This window comes from Mesoplodon bidens (genome assembly GCF_964165515.1).
Source record: "Mesoplodon bidens genome assembly, chromosome: 7".
NCBI classification, from domain to species: Eukaryota; Metazoa; Chordata; class Mammalia; order Artiodactyla; family Ziphiidae; genus Mesoplodon; species Mesoplodon bidens.
Window position 1 is genome coordinate 40,851,845 of NC_138164.1, and position 17,613 is coordinate 40,869,457.

At 48.8% G+C, this 17,613-nt stretch overlaps 1 protein-coding gene and 1 pseudogene across 2 annotated transcripts in view; both read right to left on the minus strand.

The window, feature by feature from the left end:
* LOC308620080 (centrosomal protein of 78 kDa-like) overlaps positions 1-17,613 on the minus strand; it is a 319,042-nt pseudogene that overhangs the window by 91,345 nt on the left and 210,084 nt on the right. The gene's annotated exons all lie outside the window — the stretch shown is intronic.
* The window catches only part of LOC308620425 (forkhead-associated domain-containing protein 1-like), a gene marked incomplete at both ends in the record, with an annotated part of 101,606 nt that overhangs the window by 13,453 nt on the left and 70,540 nt on the right, over positions 1-17,613 (minus strand). The window contains 4 exons of the mRNA XM_081239963.1: positions 10,514-10,709; positions 11,563-11,715; positions 12,746-12,829; positions 15,578-15,685. Of these exons, the coding sequence (XP_081096089.1) occupies positions 10,514-10,709; positions 11,563-11,715; positions 12,746-12,829; positions 15,578-15,685 (541 nt within the window). The remainder of the gene's footprint in view (positions 1-10,513; positions 10,710-11,562; positions 11,716-12,745; positions 12,830-15,577; positions 15,686-17,613) is intronic.

Sequence of the window (17,613 nt, forward strand, 5' to 3'; positions counted from 1 at the left end):
GTGTTGTGACAGAAGCAGAGAGTTGAAGGTGCTCCTCTGCCGTGAGCCAAGGAAAGCGGGGAATTTTTATTTCCTCGCCTTTTCCAGTCTAGAGACTAGAAAAGGCAAGGAAACGGATTCTTTCCTAGAGCCTCCAGAAGGAACCAGCCCCTTGCCTTTACCTTAGCGAAACTGATTTTGGACCTTTGGCCTCCAGAACTGTAAAAGAATAAATATGAGTGGTGTTAAGCCCCTAAGTTTGTGGTAATTTGTTAGAACAGCCATAGGAAACTAATATGGGGGGTGAAGGCAGGAGGTAGGATGAGAGGTGGGGAAATGCAGTGCATGTTCTGGAAGAGCTTAATTGGGTTAGAGCAGATGATGGGGGAGGGGAGGAGTAGAGGGAAGAGTCGGGATGGAAAGCTGAGCTCAGTTTGTGGCCAGCCTAGAACAGTAGCCTAAAGAGTATAAACTTGATTTAAACATCACTGAAATGTCACGAGTGTGACCTGTGTGCCCGGCCCTCTGCCAAGCAATCAACGCATCACCCCACTGTACTGTCCCGCCATCGCCTCCTTTTACACACGAGGCGGTCGGGCTCTGAGACCTGTGGCTGCTGGACGCCACACAGCTGGCAAATGGCTGAGCCAGGGCTTGGGATCACAGTGGTGTGACTCCAGGGTCTGAGTCACTGCTATTTCAGCTTCTGATGGAGCAGTGAGCTGGCTTAATGAAGGGTGATTTTTTTTTTCAGAAAAATAACCGGGATGTATTAGAGACGAAGGAGCCAGCAGCATTTCTCAACTGCAGCATCTCGACGTGTTGGGCTGGACAGTCCTCGTTGTGGGAGCCGTCCTGGGCACCGTAGGACGTTTAGCAGCATCCCTGGCCTCCACCTACTGGCTGCCAGGAGCATCACCCACCCAAGCTGTAATTATCAAAGATGAGAGGGTTTCAAGAAAGCAAACCGAGAGGGTTGGGTAGGCCAGGGAGAACATGGTGGGGGGAGGAAGCTGGGGCTTCAGTGCAGGGGGGCCACGTCAGTTGCCAAAGAGGCAAAGACAATGTGGGAAGTTGGTGGTGAGCACACAGGGTGTAATGCACTTCAAGGTCTTAGTGGGACAGGAGTACAAGCAGTAGAAAAGGAGCTGAAGAAGAAGTGGTCCCAGTGAAGATACACCAGCTTGAAGTGCATGTTTGATGATGAAGGAGAAAGATGGAGTGGGAGGCTGTAGACGCTGAAGAAGGAGGTCGTGATTCAGGAGCTTGTGCACAAGGTCGTCTGGGAGGGAGAGAGAAGGGGAGACTCAGGGAGGGAAGAGCTGCATTTGGAAAGAGAATGTAGTGAGGGAAGATGGAGGGAAAGGAGGAAAGGTGGGTGCGGAGAGAGACAGGAGGGGAGCTGAATAGGCTCGTGCCTGGGCCCTTGACCTCTGACATTGCCACTTGTTGAGAATTTCCAGCTTGGAAGAGTGAGAATAATAATATTATAATAATAGCTATTCAGTATTAACCACTTGCCGTGTGCCAGGCACCATGCCAGAAGTTTACCACGTGATATTTTCTGATCATTACAAACAGCCCAGCAAGGAAATGTGTTTGCATTTATAGGTGAGACACAGACGCCCAGCAAGGTTAAGCTATGGAGCTGGTAAGCAGTAGGATCAGAATTCAGACCTAGGTCTCTCATTCTCTTTTCAGAGAGACTAGAGGCTGGAGAGTGAAGGGCTGGGCTGGCTGATGTGAAGGGTGCGTGAGGAGAGGGGCGCTGGGCGGATCCCGAGATGGCAGAGATGGGTGATGCGGACTTGGGCTGTTGGAAAGAGGGATTTTCTTCTTTGGGAGAAGAAGCAATTCTTGATTATAGTTCTGGATACAAAAGTTACACATGCCTGTTACACAAATCCAAACAGGGCAGAAACCCATAAAGTGGAAAGTGTCCCCCCGCTGTATCCTCAGTGGCCGGCACACAGTAGGGCTGCAATAAATAGTTGTTGAACGACTGAGTGAAAGTCATGGCTCATGCAGTCTCATCATGCTGGGATAATACTCTCAACACTTTTATGTCTTTTCCTCCAGATTTCTCCTGTGGTCGGATATTGGCATTTGAAAAAAAAAAAAGAAAAAAAAGGGGAGAACACTGTGCATATTGTATTACAACTTTCTTTTTTTTCACATAAAAATACTGCGTATCTTGGATATCTGAGAAAGAGCGATTTTCTATGTATGCAGGGAATCCTTTTATTTGCAACAAAATCTTGCAGACATAGACACAATCAACTGAGCTTGCAAAGATCAATGTAAAAAGTCCTTTCTTTCCCTTATCAAAAGAAGCTGAGAAACCAGGCAGGAGGAGAGGGGAGCTGACTTTTAAGGTCCTCCTTACATGTTTCCTGTCTTCCAGTGGGACCACACAGTAATCCTTCACCAATCAGATTTTTTTTTTTTAGGTCACAGCTTTTTAATTTTTTAATTGAGATATAGTCAATGTAAAATATTGTATGTTTCAGGTGTACAACATAGTGATTCACAATTTTTAGAGGTTATATTCCATTTATAGTTATTATAAAATATTGGCTATGGGCTTCCCTGGTGGCGCAGTGGTTGAGAGTCTGCCTGTTAATGCAGGGGACATGGGTTCGGGCCCTGGTCTGGGAGGATCCCAAATGCCGCGGAGCGACTAGGCCTGTGAGCCACAACTACTGAGCCTGCGCGTCTGGAGCCTGTGCTCCACAACGAGAGAGGCCGCGATAGTGAGAGGCCAGCGCACCACAATGAGGAGTGGCCCCCGCTTGCCACAAATAGAGAAAGCCCTCGCACAGAAACGAAGACCCAAGACAGCCAAAAAAATAAATAAATAAACAAATGTGGGGTTTAAAAAAAAAGAAAAAAAATTAGGAAAAAGTGAATTTAAAAAAAATATATTGGCTATATTCCCTGTGCTGTAAAATATATCATTGTAGCTTATTTATTTTATACATAGTAGTTTGTACCTCTTTTTTTAAAATTGGAGTATAGCTGCTTTACGATGTTGTGTTAGTTTCAACTGTACAGCAATGTGAATCAGCTCTATGTATTCATATATCCCCTCTTTTTTGAATTTCCTTCCCATTCTGGTCACAAAAGGATGGAACGCTTCATGAATTTCCGTGTCATCCTTGCACAGGGGCCATGTTAATCTTCTCTGTATTGTTCCAATTTTAGTATATGTGCTGCTGAAGTGAGCACGGTAGTTTGTTCCTCTTATTTCCCTACCTCTAACTTGTCCCTCCCCCTTTCCCGCTCCCCACTGGTAACCACTAGTTTGTTTTCTATATCTGTGAGTCTATTTCTTTTTTTCTTATATTCAGTAGTTTTATTTTTTAGATTCCACATAAAAGTCATATCATACAGTATTTGTCTTTCTCTGTCTGACTTATTTCACTAAGCATAGTACCCTCCAAGTCCATCCATGTTGCTGCAAATGGCAAAATTGCATTCTTTTTTATGGCTGTGTAGTATTCCACTGCATATATAGATATAGATATAGATATAGATATTGATATATCACATCTATTTTTGGGGGGTGGCCACACCATGCAGCTTGTGGGATCTTAGTTCCCCAACCAGGGACTGAACCTGGGCCGTAGCAGTGAAAGCGTCAACTCCTATCCACTGGACCGCCAGGGAATTCCCTACTGCATCTTCTTTATCCACTCATCTGTTGATGGGCACTTAGGTTGCTTTTATGTCTTGGCTATCGTATATAATGCTGCTATGAACATTGGGGTGCATGTATCTTTTTGAATTAGTGGTTTTCATTTTAGGGGAATAAATACCCAGGAGTGGAATTGCTGGATCATATGATAGTTCTATTTTTAGTGTTTTGAGAAACCTTCAAACTGTTTTCCGTAGTGGCCACACCAATTTACATTTCCACCAACAGTGTACAAGGGTTCCCTTTTCTCCATATCCTCGCCAACAGTTGTTATTTGTGTTCTTTTTGGTGACGGCCATTCTGACAGGTGTTAGGTGATATCTTAACCAATCAGATCTTTAGTAGTGACCCCAATCTCCTGGGCTGCTCATGACATGATCCAACAATAGTTACTCAACCTGGATTTCCCTGAGGGATTTATTCCAGGATTTTACAGAGCTAGCTCGTTACGTGTGTTTTATCCCTTAGGACAATATTTTAAAAGGCAGGTAGTATGGTGGTTCAGAGCAGGGGCTTTGAGGTCACAGGGACCTGGATGGAGTCCCAGCTTTACCACTCGGCAGCTAGGAAATGCAGCCCATTGTCAAGAGCTGAGGAAGAAGGCCTGGGAAGAGAACTGAGTGCTCACGGCTAAGAAAATCTGACTAGCTGTCAAATAGAGATGCGGCAGGGGTCACAGGTAAAGGCACCTCGGCGTGAGTAAATCAAGCTGCCCTGCCTGTGCGCATACCCATCTGCTTGCCATCCACATTTAGTTCACATTCAATCAACAAGTATTCAAGGCTGATGCGGATGGCAGCTACCATTTACTAAGGCTTATGTGTGACCCCATGATTTGGGTACCAAGTCGTTTAATCCTCACAACTACCTGGTGAGATCTTAACCCCATTTTATAACCAAGTAAACAGAGGCACACAGAAGTCGAGACTTGCTCACACAATGAGTAAGCGCACACTTGAGAGTCACACCTTAGCAGCTGGTCTCCAAAGCCTGAACTCAGAATTATTCGCTCTAATGCAAATGGGGCTTTGCTGGGGCGAGGCCCGCGGTGCGCATCAGACACCCTTCACTCCAGGGAATGAAACTCTCAGGTTTGTCTCTGTTCAAGTTAACGACAGAACCTGTCCTCTAGGAACTGGGCATGTACCTGGTACCCCTCTGGATCTTCAGAGGGCATGTGGGGTCACAGAAAAAGCACAAGTGCTAGGGTCACAACGACCTCAGTTTGAGTCCTGACCCTACCATGTACCCGCTGTGTGACTTTGAGCAAGTTCCTTAATGTTATTGATACTCAGTTTCCTTACTTGCAAAATAAAGACGACAATAGTACCTGGCTCATTGGGCTGTTGGAAGATGAAAGTACACAGTACATGTAAAACAACTAACACAGTGACAAGTACCGAGGAGGAATTAAACAAACCATGGTTCCTACCCTCCTCTTAGGAACTGTGAACACACAAGGCTCTTAGGACTGCTTGTGTATGGTGATGAGTGACTGGGGGATCCCCTGCTGGCCTCAGTAATGGGAAGTACCTTGAATCACTTATCATGGTGGTCTAACACACAAAAAGTTTTTGAGCCAGCTTCTTCTTTTTTTTTTTTTTTTTTTAGCGGTACGTGGGCCTCTCACTGTTGTGGCCTCTCCTGTTGTGGAGCACAGGCTCCGGACGCGCAGGCTCAGCAACCATGGCTCACGGGCCCAGCCGCTCCGCGGCATGTGGGATCTTCCCGGACCGGGGCACGAACCCGTGTCCCCTGCATCAGCAGGCGGACTCTCAACCACTGCGCCACCAGGGAAGCCCCTGATGGCTTAATTTTGCAACCCATGTTTCTTTACGGTAATGTAAGACTAGATTTAGAGACAGAGGCTTCAGTGACTCCTAAAGCCTGGGGAGGGGACAGTGCACACATTGCTTGGCCCCGCTATTACTAGGATAGAGATCATGACCTTTCCTTGTTTTAGTTCTGATTTTGAAGAACAGCTAGAACTGTGGGCCACATCTCTCTTGGTTTCACGCACACTCAGACTCTGCCATGATTACAACAACAGTAATACAGTGGTTGGGGAGGGTCTGGGTTGCCAGGAGAAATGCAACGCCCCTCTTCTCTATGCTCTCTGTGAGGGGCAGGCACTTACAGAAAAGTTAATCTTGATTTTGCCTTTTTTTTTTTAATACTTTTTTTTTTCTTAAACCCCACATTTGTTTATTTATTTATTTTTTTGGCTGTCTTGGGTCTTCGTTTCTGTGAGAGGGCTTCATCTAGTTGCAGCAAGCAGGGGCCACTCTTCATCGCGGTGCGCGGGCCTCTCACTATCACAGCGTCTCTTGTTGTGGAGCACAGGCTCCAGACGCGCAGGCTCAGTAGTTGTGGCTCACGGGCCTAGCTGCTCCGCGGCATGTGGGATCCTCCCAGACCAGGGCTCAAACCCGTGTCCCCTGCATTAGCAGGCAGACTCCCAACCACTGTGCCACCAGGGAAGCCTTGCCTTTCTTTTTAAACACATTTAAAAGAAATTCGCACCACCTTCTGGATTACCTTAGACATATCCTGGCTGGGGTTGTTTAATCACCGGAGTTGAAAATCACTCCTCTATTCTCATTCATTATTGCAAGAATGTCAAGTTTGTGCAGCCTCCCTGGAGAGCACTTTGGCAAGAAGGATCAACGATAAATGTTGGAGTTTCCCAGGTGTGGCCCTGGGCTCTCCCTTCTCATTCAATACTTTCTTCTTAGTGATACCATTCACACGTATGGCTTTAATCACCATCCATCCATCCACCCGTCCATCCATCCCATCTGACTAAGCACCCGCTATGTGGCACATGTTCTTCTGGGTTCCGGGGCCACATCACTGATATGGTTGGATAACCAGGGTGACAGCTGCGTCCTTGGCACCTCACTTTGGATGTCTACAGGCACCTCACACTCATCTTCCCTCTCAAACCCGGTCCTCCTGTGGCATTCCTTACTCTGGATTTTAGTGAAGGAACCACATCTGTACTTTTAACACAAGCCAGAAACCTGGAGATCTGTAGCCCCCTTTCTCTCCATCACTTCCCTTCTAGCCATATCTAACTCCATCACTGAGGCCTGGTGATTCATCTCTTAAATGCCCCTGGAATCTTCTCTCTTGCTCCGTCCCCTCCATTGCCACAGTGAGGGCCACCATCGTGTCTTGTGACAGCCTCCTAACTGCTCTCCCGGGGTTCTGTGCTGGCCACCTTCCTGTACATTTTCCACTCGTGGCCAAGATGACTGTCTCCAAATGCAAGCCTGTTCCATCAGTTTCTTCCTTAAAACCTTTCGTGGGCTTCTCTCTGCTCTCAGGTTAAAGCAGAGCTTCTTACCAGGGCTCTGCAAGCCCCTGGCCACACCATGATACAGCCCCTGTGGACCTCCTTCACCAGTCCCTGCCCTCCGCCTCCATTTCTTTAAGCCCCTTGAGTTCTCCATGCTTCCTTCGATCCCACCACGCTGCTCCCTCCACCCAGAATGCCCTCCCCTCCCCTCTTTGGCAAATAACTCCTATGCATCCTGCAGGTGCCCTGCCGTCCCTGACCAGGTCAGAGCCCTGCACTTCTCCTTCAAAGCAACTGTCATGATTAAAGTTTTACATGTGAGTGATTTTTCAGTTAATGCCCCACCCTATTCCTCCCTGAGACCCTAAGATCTACAAGCGCAGGGAGAGTGCCTGTTAGTTCCCCAATATTTTATAATGAAAGATTTCAAATGTACAGCGAACAGGGAGGAATTTTACAGCCAACATCCATATACCCCATAACCTGGATTCTACCTGTTTCTGACCCCATTATATTTCCATCCTGCACTGTGCCTGGTATCTAGGAGGCCTGCGATAAATCTTTGTTGAATGAAAGTGGTTCATATCCTTCCACATCTAGGATGATAAAGATAAGATGAACAGGTATGTGTGAATAATATTTATGTCAGACTCATCTATTAAGTGTGAAAAACTGGAAGCAACTTAAATGCCCATGATAGAGGACTGGCTAAATAAATTATGGTATATCCTTCAGAATGGGGTTCCTTGCCATCAGTGACAGCGATGATGTAGATCTGTGTGTATTGACATTGAAGGATGCTCCAGATGTACTGTTAGGAATGAAACTAAAGGAAATTGGGTATAATATGACATTATTCTTTTGTAAAGTTAAAAAATCAATACACGTGGATAGGTAGTGCCTATTTTATGCCAGGTACTATTCTGAATACTTTACATATATCAATGCATTTTAATCCTCACAAAAATCCTACGGGGTGAGTATTCCCTATTATCCCCATTTTACAGGTAAAGAAACAGGCACAGAGAGGGGAAGTAACTTGCCTAGAATCACACAGCTCTTTCCATGGGAAAATGCCCTGGAAGTTCCACACAAAATATGATAGTAGTGACGATACCAAACGCTAGCGAGGATGTGAAGCAACAGGAACTCTCATTCATTGTTGGCGAGAACGCAAAACAGCCACTTTGGAAAAGAGTTTTGTGGTTTTCTTAAAAACTAAACGTACTCTACGGACTTCCCTGGTGGCGTAGTGGTTAAGAATCCGCCTGCCAATGCAAGGGACACAGGTTCAAGCCCTGGTCTGGGAAGATCCCGCATGCCGCAGAGCAACTAAGCCTGTGTGACACAACTACTGAGCCTGTGCTCTAGAGCCTGTGAGCCCCAACTACTGAGCCTGCGTGCCAAACTACTGAAGCCTGCGCACCTAGAGACCATGCAACGCAACAAGAGAAGCCACTGCAATGAGAAGCCCGTGCACCACAAGGAAGAGTAGCCCCCGCTTGCGGCAACTAGAGAAAGCCCGTGCGCAGCAATGAAGACCCAACGCAGCCAAAAATAAATAAAATAAAATAAATTAAAATTAAAAAAAACACCTAAATGTACTCTAACCACATGATTCAGCAACCGCGCCCTTGGTATTTACTCAAAGGAGTTGAAAACATGTCCACACAAAACTCTGCACGTGGACGTTTATGGCAGCTTTATTCATAACTGCCAAAACTTGGAAGCCACCAGGATGTCCTTCAGTAGGTGAATGGAAAATGGAATATTATTGGGCACTTAAAAAGAAAAAAAGAGCTATCAAGCCATGCAAAGACTTGGAGGAAACGAAAATGCATATTACTAAATAAAAGAAACTAATCTGAAAAGTTGTATGATTCCAACTACATGATATCCTGGAAAAGGCAAAAACTAGGGCGATGGTAAAAAGATCTGTGGTTGCCAGGGGCTGCGCGGGGGCTGGGAGGGAGCACAGAGGATTTTCAGGGCAGTGAAACTATTCTTTTTTTTTTGGGGGGGGATAGGTTCTTTTATTTGGAATAAAAATGTCCAGTTTTGAAAAGAAAAGACGTTATCTTAAAAACGTAAGTCCTCAAACCACAGGTTTCCCCATGACGAGTTGAATTCCTGAACACTGCAGAGGGATTACTGGAGATGTTGATTACTTAAGGCACTAATAGGAGGGCACTGAAGAACAGCAGGGCCAGGGTTCAATCAGACAAATGTGCGCTGCCCTGGAGGAATTGCATAGGCTGGCTTTGAAGTTGGCTTCTCCTTTGCTTCTTTTTATTTTGTTAAACTTGTAGCTTTACTTTCCTCAATTTCTAGAATATCAGTTTCTAGATATTTGGGTTTATGGGTTATCATCATTTTGCTTTATTACCACGTCCCTGATCTGTAACTTCACCCACCCCACTTCCCCTCTATGGACTCCACAGGTGGCTTTTAATGAATTCTCTGTCCTTTCTGTTACTGTGTAGTTACAGAGTGACCTGAGAAGTGAAACTCATAAATCGAGTTGACCTAATACCAGGGCTTTGTGCACAGAATCCACCAATCTGCTCAGAGATGGCCTGATCTGAACCACATCCCCCACCATGCTCCCTGGCTTCTGCTTAGGGCAGTAGATTTGGGATCAAAGGCACCTTCAGGACTGGACCATCTTCCCGGTGGAGCATCGTGATTTACAGGGCCTCTGGGTCCTCCCCGGGGTGGGCCTCATTATTGGTGGACCTGCTGGTCTCAGGACTTAATGAAGCTCAGGTTGTTGATGTCTCATCGCAGAAAGAATTCAGTGAGAGACAAAGTGATAGGTAAGACGTGGACTTATTTAGAGAGAAACACACTCCACAGACAGAGCGTGGGCCATCTCAGAAGGCGAGAAAGGCCAGGGCAGTGAAACGATTCTGTATGATATTATAATGGTGGATACATGTCATCACACATTTGTCCAAGCCCAAACCCATAGGATGTACAACAGCAAGAGTGACCCCTACACAGCACTGTAAATCAACTACACTCCAATAAAATTAAAATGAAAAAGAGTGAACCCTAATATAAACCATGGACTTTGGGTGATTCGGATGTGTCAATGTAGGTTCATCAGTCCTGACAACTGTACCTCTCTGGTGCTGATGCTGATACATGGGGGAGGCTGTGTATGAGTGGGGACAGGGGGTACCTGGGAAATCTCTGTATCATCCTCTCAATTTCGCCATGAACATAAAACTGCTCTGAAAAACGTCTCTGCTCTCTCTATGTATATACAGGGTTACTTCTGAGAGAGAAGATTGAGCATAATTTCGATTTTTCCTGTTGACTCTGTCACGTCTCCTTTTTCTCCAGTAATCACGTCGCACTTGTGTACTTGTTTCCAGGAACACTGCTTCTCAAGTGGTGAAGCAAAGTGAAGTCTGGAGAAGGGAACACTTGGCCACATACCTAAGAAGCCTCCCTCAACAGATGTCCCATCGTGATCAGATTCAACGCAATAGTTCAGTCATGTAACTATGTGAGAAAAGAGTTTCAATCACCTTTGTCGGAGCTGCAGAACTGGATCCCCACCTCGTGGAGGAGATGCTCCGTTTCCTCCAGCCAGGACAGTGACAGGCGCAAGATGTCCAGCGCCACCTTCTGGAGCCCTGAGACAGGTGGGCTGACCTGCAGGTGCTGCAGGAGGTCGACCTCCTTCTTCAGGTCATTGCTACAGCAAGACATTGTCATGCATGCCTGGAAAGAGATGAGGTCGTGAGGAGCCCGGGCACCATCGCCAGAAATACCACCTGATGGCTGTGACCCGCACAGAGCAGTGTTCTTGACGGGCCCGTGAAGCAGGCAGGGCCGTATGTTGGCCGCCCTGTGACGGCCCAGTTCTACTTCCCTTTTTGGGGGGGCGGAAGGAAGGAGGCAGCTTTTATTTCACGTGCACTCTAATTGGGACTCTGGATGGTCAAAGAGACCCTTTGTTTAGGTATAGGCAATTCCAAAGCCAAATTGCCAAGGACGATTTGGCTGAAAGGGGAAGCAAATTTGGTTACAGAATTCCTGCTGAGATCAACACACAAGCTGGTCATAAAGTGCGGTTTCCTGATTTGAAAGAGTGCTGACAAGCCAACATTTGCCCAGACTCCCCAGATAGCAGCTGCATATTTCCAGAGAAAGCAGAAGCAGCTGCCTGATGTGATAAGCTGGATCCCTGCATGGGAGCCATGAAGTGGGGGCTCTGCCAGACCCTCTGGTCCAATAAGGGTAAGAGCAGCCTTCCACTGCTGGGACAGAAAAGAAAACTGCAAATAAAGAGCAGAATGTTTCTTTGGTTTCTCTGGAAATAACACGGGGCTGTTTTTTTTTCCCCCGGGGTCTGGGGCCTCCCAAAGGCACTACTTGGAGTGTGTCGGGCAGCTTCTCCTTGGCCACACCAAGTTCACCTGGGAGGCATTTCTGGAGGTCCTTTGTTTTCTGATCTCAAACAGATTTCTCCAACAAGAGAAAAGGTGGACTAAAAGCAGAGCTGGACAATTTCCTGAACAAGGAGCACAAAAATGAGACACAGGGGACATTTGAGGAATGGAGAAGGGGGCACCTGGCAACGGTCTAAGGATGTCTTCAGCTTCTTGATGTTCTGGGCGATTTCCTCCTCTTTGCAGCTGCTGAGCTGGGTCTCCTTCTGCAGGGTCTGCTTTTTCTGCCAAACGTTGATATTGTCCTCTGTGACCCTGCTGCTCTTCTCTAGTAACTGGTGAGAAAAAGAAAAAAAAAAAGATTTAAAATGCAGGGTGGGGCTTCCCTGGTGGCACGGTGGTTGGGAGTCTGCCTGCCGATGCAGGGGATGCGGGTTCAAGCCCTGGTCGGGGAAGATCCCACATGCCGCGGAGCAACTGGGCCTGTGAGCCACAACTACTGAGCCTGCGCGTCTGGAGCCTGTGCTCCGCAACAAGAGAGGCCGCGATAGTGAGGCCCGCGCACCGCGATGAAGGGTGGCCCCTGCTCGCCGCAACTGGAGAAAGCCCTCGCACAGAAACGAAGACCCAACCCAGCAAAAATAAATAAATTAATTAATTAAAATGCAGGGTGGCTCTGGGGGGAGGGGACCTGGAGGGCTTCAGCTTAAGCTCAGAGGAGGGAGGTCCTGGCGTGTTTTGGGGATGGCTCTGGAGGGTGGATATTGGCTCTGTCACCGGGGCATGTTTCCCAGGATCAGAGATGGTTTTTTAAGAGCCAAAGGCCTGTCATGTGGCCACAAGTGTGTTCTAGATTCTTCTGCATTCTGGGAGGGATTCATCACGCTGAGCCTGATGCTGTGGGCTCCTAAAAAGGAGGTCGTCCGAGAGAAGCCCGTGGTGTGATCTTGTGACCCGCGCGCTGACACCCAGGATTGGAGAGGATAAACGGAAGGATAATAAGGCATCGTTACAGCCAGAGGCCCACCCTCACTGCCATCTGCCACTTCAGGAGGAACGAGCGAGCGAGGACGCACCGTCCATGCTGAGGCCGCCCCTTTCCTCGCGGGGCTAACGGAGGTTCACCGTGCGGGTCTGCCGACCAGACACAGTCCTGGGTGGTTTAATTTGATTTTCACAGAAACACTGCAAGGGAGTTTAACTGGCTTTTACTTTAAAAGCCAGGAAATCCCAGAAACTCAAAACAAATTTCATGGTGTAGCAACAGTGTGAAAAATATGTGCCACCAACAAAAAACAGGAACATATGCTCCCAGTGTCTGGAGCCCCGGGTCCCTGAAGGAGAAAGTGGGGAAGAGAGACGAGCCGTCTGATTGGAGACAGGTTTGTCCTGGAATGGTTTCATGCGTCCGCAAGTGGCCTTGAGGACCTGACCTCTGAAAAGCTCCAGCTGCAGCACAAAGAAAGGGAAGGGGATGAGGTGAGTGGCGCAGCTGCAGCTGCAAGGCTAGGGGAGGCACCTCCATCGCTGGGTCTGGGAGAAATCGGTGAGAAGGCTCTGCACGCCTTTAGTGGTCATTATGGGTAATTAACACCTTCACCTCTCACCGGAAGGGGCAGTGCCCACACAACAGAGGGGGACAGCAGGTTTTAATGACTTTTCAGGTGTGCCCGCTTAACCTAGCCGACGCACACGGTCAGCACACACACGTCTCGGGCTCTCGGAAGAGCCACTTGCTGCCAATTATCCAGTGGGAAGTCCAGGGCCAGGAGTGCTCTTCCGTAATTGCTACGTTGGCACCAGGCTGTGAGATAAACATTGAGGCTGCCAGCCCGGGTAACTCGTGTCATCAGCAAGGGCTCCTGGGGAGAGAAGGTGGAGCTGCCTGCTGCCGTTTTGTGCCTTAGACCTTGTGTCCTGAAGACGACGTCTCCTGTATTCCTCTCCAGGTCCCCGGAGCCTGGTGCAGTGCCTGGCACACAGCAGGCACTCAATAAACGTTCATCGAATGCTTAGAACAGAAACACCTGTCAAGTCAGATGTTCAAAGTCCTCTCCTTCAGTTCAGCCAGTTTTTACTGAGTGCCTCCCTGATGCTGGTGTCTTCATATTATGGATGATGAAACAATGCAGTTAAATTAAATCAGGGCTTCTAGAATGACGAGTTCAAGATGCCCCAGGCTCATGAGACTTGAACGGCAAAGAAGCCCAAGATTCTCTGGAAATTTCCCAACGTGATGGCCCTTGGCCTGGGTTTTTGGCTCACTGGCAAAATGTGGTCATGAAAGGCTCTAAAACAGAGCCCTGAAGGACCACAAGGGCCACGGAATCAATGAGAATGTCAACAGGTCCTAAGACACAGGAGTCTGCTGCACACCAGGGAGCTCTGGGAAGCCAAGTAGAGGAATTGTGACTCTCCTAAGGACACCTCTGCAGTCATCCTGCCAGAAGCCAGCCGGGTGATTGGAGGGACTCTGGGTCGTCTGCTGGTTTCATGGCCAAGGGAGGGTCCTAGCTCGCCTGAGGAAGAGGTTATGTAGAGAGGGCCCTGTGGGCAATGGCCCGTGTTATCACCAGAGGCGCCCTACAGGACTGCTTGGTGGGGGGTGGGGGTGGGGAGGGACAGGTCCTGCTGGACGATGGGCTGAGTCCTGTGGTCACTGGCCTGGGGAAGGGCAGGACTTTAGGCCGGGAGTGGGCTGTGGAGACAAGGGGGTGAAGCAGGAAGGCCCAGGCAGCGCAGAGAAGCCTCGTTCGTCCTTTCTCTCTCGAGTCTAGACCTGGAGGAATCTCAGTGTCTTTGAGGGTCTTCCTGGATGACCCCTGACCAGAGCCATGACCAGGCGCTCGGCAAGTGGCGCAGATCATGCCCTCAAGGCGGGTGTGCGCCGTGAGTGCAGAGTGCCAGCAAGGTGAGGGGTAGCCCAGGTGCACGGAGGGAAGCCCAGGCTGGCGGGCTCTCTGCCTTGCTAAGGGGTCGGCACCCTGCAGGAGAAAGGACACCGGGGGTGATGGTGTGGAAGTTGGTTGAAGAGGCTTTAAAACCTACCTGAGGGTCAGCATCGTCCTTTAACTTGTGGGTGCCTCTGAAGTTTAGCGCGTGGGACAAATTCTGGTCACACTGATGGTTCAGGCTTGGATGCTACCAAACGCAAGGGCTTTGGGAACTGGGCTAGGTGGGACGGAGGGCTCCTTTGAGGATTGTGGTTCTTAACCTTTTTTGGTGGTTTACAGATCCTTCTGAGCACCCAATGAGTGACGAGGTGGACTCACTCTCCCAGAAAAAGAAAAGCACAAACACATACATGCAAAACGTTCTTGGTCCCCCTGGAGCCGTGGCTGCCAGGAGAGGATGCCTCGTGGAGGGGGTCCAAGATGGGCTGCCCTCGGTGGGCTGTGTTCTGGAGGGCCAGTGCCCCGTCTTGGGTTCTCCTTTGCTCTCCCTTAGCCTTTGGTGAAGGCTCGTTTGCATGTTCTGGCCCTCATGTCTGTGCCACGTGTCAGAGGAAGGGCCACTGGGCCATCGTGGGTCAGAGTCCTGGGAAATGGCCCTCTCCCCACCCTGCCCACCTCCACCTGGCATAAGCTGTGGTATTCTGGGTTTTACTTTATTAAGAAAAGTGGCAGGACTTCCCTGGCGCTCCAGTGGTTAAGATTCCACGCAGCCACTGCAGGGGGCACGGGTTCCATGCCTGGTTGGGGAACTAAAATCCTGCAGGCCACGCGGTTCAGCCAAACAAAACAAACAAACAAACAAACCAACAAACAGAAATGTGGCATTTCCCTGGGGACACTGACTGTAGCATCTGTTTGGGGTCCCAGAGGAAGAAAGATCGCTGTAAATGTCAGGACAAAAAATGTGAAGGAGAAAGTGCTAGAAACACCACCGGGGTCAAGAGCTCAAACCCTTCCCAAGAGGGAACCGCACAGCTGGTTCCCTGGGGTGGGCCTTGAGCTGGGACTGGCTGCTTGGTCAGGGTCTCAGGCAACAGCAAACACTGGAGTGGGCAGCTTCCCAGAAGGAAAAGCCTCTTTAGTGAAATCCACGGGGATGCCGAAGCCGCACAAAGCCATGCCCCTGAGATAAGCGGGTGAACTAAGCCAGGCCGTCTTCCTCCTCATTCATCCCTGCCGGCCGCTTGGGTGCGGGATTCCGTGGAGAGCACGGGCCCGTGAAGGGGCTCTGCAGCACGCCTACCTGACCTACTGCCCTTTCCAAATTGGCTTTAATGAGGTTTTCTCTGTTCCTCATTTCTTGCAGCTGAAGCAATTTCCTTCTGGAATCCTCCCGAAGCTTCTCTTCCACCTGAAAGGATGATGAAAGCGTGGGCTTGCTGCTAATGTGATCATCATGCCCTCTGGGGAAACTCTTCTGGGGGGGCTGCTAATGGCAGTGGGGGAGTCCCTGAGGGGTAGGGACAGCTGCAGCCCAGCAGCAGGGGTCACAGGCATGCACAGGGTGGAGGCAAACTCACAGGGAGTTGCCCCCTACGGGAAAGGGCCGAGCTCTGCACCCGGGACTCAACTATGTTCTACCGCACACTCCCATCCCAGCTCGGTCCCAAACAAGCCGTACGACACTCGGAAAGTTATTTCACTGCTCCGTGACTCAGTGTCCTCATCTGTCAAATGGGGATGATGATACTAGTATCACTGCATAGAGTTATTGTGGGGATTCAATGTTTGGAATAGTGCTTAAGGGCTCTGTGAGTGTGTTAAGTACTGTTGTAACCTAGGAAAGGTGGACAGGAATGTCCGCCGTACAGTCTCGTTCTAATAACTCGTGATGGGTACTTGGAAATGTTATGATTGGGTTTATTATCATAACTGTTTGTCGTTACCACTTTGAGCACACTCACTGGTGGTAACCTCTCTGGAGGCTTGCTAAAGCAATGTCTATTAAGAACTGCAGCCTGCCAAGGAAGGTATTTAAAGTGGAGAAGCTTGCCTACTTTTCCCCCCTTGCTTGGGTAACAGTCAACGCACGGTAAGCTTGGGCGTGCTCCACGCTACCCTTGGCTGGCCAGTGTAGGCCTTGCAGCTGCTCAATTCTTGGATGCACCTGCTGAGCCCTGGGCCCTGGCACTAACAGGAAATGAGGCAAACTCTCATAAATAAATGGAAAGTTTTTGTGCTGAAACAAATTCACAGGCTGTTTTTTTAGGGATCTGAAGAGGGGGATCACAGGGATGTAATAAAAGACCCAGAAAAGCCCTTAAGAGCTTTCTTCTGAGTAGTGTGGTCCAGTGGAAGAGCCTCTACCCAGCTCCGTTACCTTGGAAAAGTCATCTAAGCTCTCTGGGCCTTAGTTTTCTCCCAGGTCTAAACATGCTCGGACTTCTATGTCAGCAGCCTTTTTCATGTGCTGCAAAAGCCAAGTCCAGCCTTGGACTCTGCCCTTATCTGTGTTCTGCATGAACAGCCCCCGTTCCCGTCCCCAAGCCTCAGAGTCACCTTCAGCGGCCGCCCTGCTCCCTCCCTCACACTTGGTGGTCTCACGCCTGTCCTCCAGTCCCTCTCACATGCAAGCTGGACTGTGACAACTGGCCTCCTCGCCTCGAGTTTAGATTCTTCCAGTGCAATCTTAACGGTACTCTGAGAGTTACCCAGCTGTAAGGCAGCTCTGTCCAACAGAAATTTCTCCAGCGGTACAGGTACTCTGAGCGAGGCTGTGTTGTCTAATACGGCAGCCACCAGCCACATCTGGGGATCGAGCACTCGAAATGGGGCTGGTGTGACGGAGGAACTGAACTAAAAATTTTAGTTAATTTTCATTAATTTCAGTGTAAACAGTAGCATGTGGCTGTTTGCTACGCCAGCGTCACTGAAGTCAGACGAACCTGGAGTCAGACAAAACTGACTGTGCCATTGGGCTAGTTACTTTACTAGTAACTAGTAGCCTTGACTTTCTCATCTGTAAAATGGAGAGGATGATTTCTAGATCACAGCGCTGTTGTGAAGATGAAGAGATGAAATGTTCAAGGGAACGCCTAGTACGTGAGAAATTGTAACAATCATTTTCACCCTGATTACTGTCCACAAATGTCATTGCATCAGTCACTTGTTCAGAAGCCTTAGGAGCTCCCCACTGCCTGTGTGGTACAGAGCCCAAGTGCCTGAACTAAGGCAAAACACCAAGCTAGGGATTCAAGAAGACCCTACGAACTCTGAACGAGGTAAATAAAACTGAATCCACCCCTAGATAAACCATAATAAAACTGCTGGAAATCAAGG